Source organism: Peromyscus maniculatus, chromosome 15, assembly GCF_049852395.1.
Source record: "Peromyscus maniculatus bairdii isolate BWxNUB_F1_BW_parent chromosome 15, HU_Pman_BW_mat_3.1, whole genome shotgun sequence".
Lineage (NCBI taxonomy): Eukaryota > Metazoa > Chordata > Mammalia > Rodentia > Cricetidae > Peromyscus > Peromyscus maniculatus.
In genome coordinates this window covers 6,353,532-6,359,387 of record NC_134866.1, presented here as the reverse complement: position 1 = coordinate 6,359,387, position 5,856 = coordinate 6,353,532, and the positions used below count along the sequence as shown (strand labels likewise).

General features: G+C 42.0%; 1 protein-coding gene across 3 annotated transcripts in view; it reads left to right on the top strand.

Moving 5' to 3' along the window:
* Nucleotides 1–5,856, top strand: part of LOC102910671 (uncharacterized) — a 39,685-nt gene that overhangs the window by 15,277 nt on the left and 18,552 nt on the right. For 2 of the 3 annotated variants that reach the window (XM_076552253.1, XM_076552249.1), the window contains exon 1: nucleotides 5,204–5,335. The exons of the other annotated variant lie outside the window; for it this stretch is intronic. In XM_076552253.1, the coding sequence (XP_076408368.1) occupies nucleotides 5,297–5,335 (39 nt within the window). In that variant the 5' untranslated portion in view covers nucleotides 5,204–5,296. Of the gene's footprint in view, nucleotides 1–5,203; nucleotides 5,336–5,856 lie in introns of those variants that run through there. 3 annotated transcript variants of the gene reach the window in all.

Sequence of the window (5,856 nt, the reverse complement as noted above, 5' to 3'; positions counted from 1 at the left end):
TCTCTGTAGTGATGTATGAGTGTCCCTGAGCATAGCCCAGGACTGAAATAGTAGGTACAGTGCAGGGACTTGGGCCCTGGTTCCAGTGGTGTGAGGGGCTGACTTGTGAGATTCCAGGTGTCACTGCAGCACCCAGAGTCTATGCTGTGGTGTCACAGAGGCAACTTTGGGTCTGTGGTTCTAACCACAGGCTGCACTGCACCTGAAGTTTGTACCTGTCTCCAGCAGGCTCACAGGGTCCAAGACGTGACCAAAGATTTGACTCCATATGGTCACCTGGCTGCCTAGTGAGCAGCAGCCATATGAACCTGCACTGATTTCTGAGGTCACTGTAAGGAAATCTTGTTTGCAGATGCTTTCCTATGGCTTTGATGGTGCTCACCCTTTTAAATGTTTATGCCCTGTACAACCTTGCTTCCACAGTAAACCTGAGGCTTCACGCACTTTTGGCCGAACTACATATTCCAAGCTGGGATAAAATGACTCAATTTGTCATTTGCATTTCTATAATCACCTTTTATACCAGGAGATAAGCAAGAGTAAACTCAGTTGGACCTAGGCAGCCGTTAGCTGTTCTTAATCACACAATGTCTTCTATGGCTGTTTGTTGATATCCTTTTTCCTGTCTCAAAGTCAGGGGCACTGACTCAGGACAGGAGAGTTAGAGGACCCTTAGAGATGTACATGCTTGGGCCTGATATATGGACACCAGATATTACCTTTAACAGCATATGTTCATATATATGTAATATTAGTAATATGTAACACAGATTTTTTTTTTTTTTTTGGTTTTTTCGAGACAGGGTTTCTCTGTGTAGCTTTGCGCCTTTCCTGGAACTCACTTTGGAGACCAGGCTGGCCTCGAACTCACAGAGATCCGCCTGCCTCTGCCTCCCAAGTGCTGGGATTAAAGGCGTGCGCCACCACCGCCCGGCTGTAACACAGATCTTAAAAGGTCTTATTAATAAAAATTAAAAAATTAAAAAAACAGAGCCAGATATTGGGGCAAAAGCTGAAAGATCAGAGGAACAGAATAAGCCAGCCATGTTCTTACTTCTACAAAATCCTCAGCCTCAAGAAAGTGAGTTCCTATTTCCTCACACCCTATATTCCTTTCATTTGCCAAGACATCACTTCCTGGGATTGTGTGATGTGTGCTTCCCATCAAAGGCATGAGATCTCAAGTACGGGATTAAAGGTGTGTGCCACTGCTGCCTGGCTCTGTTTCCAGTGTGGCCTTGAACTCACAGAGATCCTGACATACCTCTGCCTCCCGAGTGATAGGATTAACTGTGTTTGACACTACGGTCTTGCCTCTATTTCTAATCTAGTGGCTGCTCCTGTCCTCTGACCCACAGATAAGTTTTATTGGGGTATACAATATCTCAACACATCAATACTCCAAAAGCAATTGTTTCTATGTATTTGAAAAGTAGAAATATAAACAAGAGTAGCCAGGTGTGCTGAGGTAGAAATCAAGGCAGATCAGTCGGACAGCAAAGAAATTTCAAAGACAGGAAATATCCAATCACAGAGGAAGCAGGCTTGGAGACTTACAAAGAGCTAGACCTGGGACCCAGTATAGCTTTTCTAACTGCAGAAACACACAGGTAGGGGACCTTCCAGCATAGAAAAAGTGGTCCTACACCTTAGAGCCACTGTGAGTTGGGGTCTGGCCTCCCAGGTGCTTAGGCTATGGGATGATTAGGGTTTCAGAAGGGTAAAGAGGTGCAGGTGAATACTCTACTGCTTCCAACATGGTACCTCCTGCTGAGGAACCCCCTGCAGCCACCACAGGTCATCCACTCTGGCCTCCCTCACCTCAGGATGTGAGGACAACAGAGCAGCCCAGGTTCCAGTCTGTGCATTTGCACTGGGTTCCTTTAAGGTAACTGGACACTCAATAATGGTTTGTCAAAGCCTTGTGACCTCAGGAGAGAAGTATCTGAGATAACTAATTGCATCCCCGGAACTGTTCAGTATTAGCTGTTATCAGGATAACATGATGGATAGTGAGTCTCAGGAGATTATCAAATGTGCTAAAGGGAAAGGTGACTAGATATTGGACTGGATAAATATTTAAAAGTTTGTCAGTCGGGGACCCATTTCAGGCTGAGAGATTAGTGTAAGAGAGGTGTTGTGGAATACTCTTTTTGTACATTGTGAAGATGTGTCTTTGCTAAGGCACCTTCTGATTGGTTTATTAAAAGCTGAACAGTCAGTAGCCTGGACTTCTGGACAGAGAGTGCTGAGAAGAGGAAGGGAAAGTCCCCAGGAAGATTCCAAGGAAGCAAGACATGCAGGAGGAGAGGTAAACACTGCAAGTCATGTGGGAACGTGTACGTGATGAGAAATAGATTAATTAATGTTTAAGAGATAGTAGACAAGCCTTAGCTATGGGCTGAGCTATCCTAATTAATAATAAGTTTCCATGTTGTTGTTTTGTGAGCTGGTAGCCCAAAAGGAAAATGCATGTACAGAGAAGAGGCAGAATATTCTAAGTGAACATGACAACTGAAAGAGGCATGGAGTGCCACTCTGAGTACCCTGGAGTTAGAACAAGTTAAAGAACTCATGGATTTCTCCTACACCCACTTAGGTACATTACAAACTAAAGACCAATTTGGGTCTCTACATTTTTGATACACTGGTCTCTTACATATGCCTAAGGATATAATTTGTCTTTAAACAAATCAGAAACTAACATGATGTTCTAGGGCTATAGGACAAGTTACAGCCTCATGCATAACAATGAGATATATGCAACTACCAAAACAGGATTTCAACAACAAATGACTGATATTGCAAAAAGCACGAAACTATAGTGAGGCTACTAAACAATGTATTTCTCAATAATAGGATAAACCATTTATAAAATACATAGAGGAATTAAGACTGCACAGGATGATAAGGAAATGTGCATGTCCTACAAACTTGATAGATGGTTTATGAACACTGGGATTCTTATAAATGTTAAAGAAGGGTAGAGGACTGAGAGGTGGTTAAGCAAACACAAAGGGAATCAGGACAAGTTGGATGTTAGTCATTTAAGTATCACCTCATGTCCAGATTGATCTTTGGGGACTCTCCAGATTCCTATCCATCATGTTCATGTAACTTCCATGTTCCAAGGTAAGGTATGGTAAAAAAGATAAGTACATCTCTAACTCACTCCCAGGACACCTATCTCTGATGAAGTCACCTGTGCTTTACCTGGCTTCAAACTCAGTCATTCCAATGGCATGACAGTCTACTGATGAGAGATCTCAAATGACCTAGGAGAAAAACTTCTGCTAATATCTTTTGGGGAAATTTAGTAGTTGCTTCTTGAGGAAAGAAGATACTCTCTGAATGTGTGTATCTCCAAACTTTGGAGGTTTACCTAGACAGTATAAGTAGTGCTCAATAGAAGTGTTCATTATTCTCTATGTTGGGACTGTGTATGCAATGTGGCCAGTAGCAATATCCTCTGAAGGGAATCATTCCATCCTGGAGGGGCCTCATTATCTCCTGGGAACGATGCATGTGATAGGCCTTGGGGATTTCCCAACCTCTGCAAGATTCACAATAAGGACCTGCTGGAGGCAATATAAACAGTAAGGATTGTAAAGGAGGAGACCGATCATCAGTGGAGTTACCTACAAGTCATACACTGAGCTGGAGGCATGCAGCTAACCTGAGTTCAAATTTTTAGTATTGCTGATGCACGTGTATATGAGTTTTCCCTATTTCTGATTTAATCCCTCAATCATTCTCCTGATGGCAACCCCAATAAACTGATTCTTGAAGGTAGAGACTACAATGGAATCATTGCTGTGTCAGTCATTAGAGTCTGATCTGAGATGAGTATACATTCTTTCTCTTTTCCATTAGAAAACCACAGAACTGGGTGCCTTTTTAATTGCTGTGAGACAATACATTAATAATTCATGGCTCATTCTTTCACTGTGCAAAGTCCTCTGCTGGAGAGCACAATATCAGGTAGGTAGGCATGGCCCTACAGCCATGTAGGTCCTACAGTAGCAGAGAGCTCACATATTTATCCACAATAGGACGTAGATAAAGATAACCCAGAGTAGCTCACAATTTACTATATAAAAAGCCCAGTCCCAATGACACAGCTCTTATGACAAGGCCACACATTCTAATCCTTCCCAAAAGTTCCTACCAAGTGGCGCCCAAGCCTTCCATTGTATGAGCCTATAGGTGCCATTCTCGTTCTAAGACCACAGTGACGTTAAATTTATAGACTACATGAAATCTGCTGTGATTATCAGAGAGATTAAGGTCAATATTGGCAATCCTGGTACTTTGAGCCAACAATAAATATGCTCTGAGCCAAGACCATATCCAAGGAAATCTCTATCTTGTGGATGTGAAATTTTCATTTGAATGGTGAGAGACCATTGTAGAGGTTCATGTCAAAACTACACTTCTAGGAACCTTTGCCTAATGCCAGAACCCAGAGACAAAGGAAACCTTGCTATGGGCTCTGGCCATATCCCAAGATTGAAGCAGAACTTGATAGCATTGTCCACATTGTACTACCTCTGTAGACACTGAGGTGCAACATGTAGGTCAACATGGAGCTTTGCAGCAGAGTTAAAGTGAACTGATTCACAATGAAACATGGAGATAACAGCTAAGTTGTATTGGAAACCCATCCTATACTCATGACAGAAACATATCAAAGTTTAGACAAAGACTATCTGTTCTTCAGAGCACAGAGATAGAAAGTTTGAGTTGACACAATTCTTTGGAGACCGCATAACTTCAATCAGGATCCTCAGATGCCATGCACATGATGTAGCAAGATGTGGGATGTCTCACTGCATTTCTGTCTCACTTATTCTCATCTTTCCTTGCTAGATGATGATTCCTCCATCTGGAATGTCAAGTGACCACTGTCCCAACATATGTTGAAGCCATAATCTTGTAAGCACTGTGGGATAAGCAGTTGTTTGTATTACAGAGTCAAGAGACTTTGGAATTTGACTGCCTTCTGATTATCAGTGCCTAAATGGACATAGAGAAATAGAGAAATAGATTTCCTCTCTTAATAAGAGGTGAAAGTGAAACTCTCAGAGGCTGCCAGGGTAGAGGTTATGGTGTATAGTATGGTATTTGATTGTAAAATTACAATAAGTTATTTGATATCTTTGTATTTTAGAAATAATAAGTTTTGTGTCCTGATTTTGAGAAACTGAGATAAATCCAAGGCAGAAGCCATGAATTTCAAGATACTGTCACATTGGAATCCTTTCAGCATCAGAGAAGAGGAAATTGGACACAGCAGATGAAATCTCTGCAGAGGGAATTCCAGCAATGGATAAAGGTGAGGTGTCATTACACATCTTTGTTTGAGCCAGGACCTGTGTCCCTCCACTTGTGCAGGGGCAGGTTGTAACATGAGCTCACAGCACACCTGGAGACAAATACACACCTTTTAGGTCACTTGACACTTAAGAGATTCAGCAAAGCCTTGTGACCTCATGAGTATGTGAGATAACTGACTACATACTAGGTATGGTTCAGTGATGGGAGCTGTTATCAAGATGACATGATGAATAATGCGTTTCAGAAAGCATCAACTGTGCTAAAACTAAAAGGCCACTAGGTCTTGGGATTGGCAAATATTTTGTAAGTTTGGAACATGTTTTGGTTCCATGTGAACTTAAGAGATTATAGCAAGGGTGAGGCAGCACATTCTGAGTGATCAGAACAACGGAAAGAGAGATCAGTGCCACTCTGAGTACACTGGGAGTTAGAACAAATTAATGAACACATGGACTTGTGTAGCAGGAATCTTAAAAGGTCTTATTAATAAAATCAAACCCAGGGTCAGTTATTGGGGTG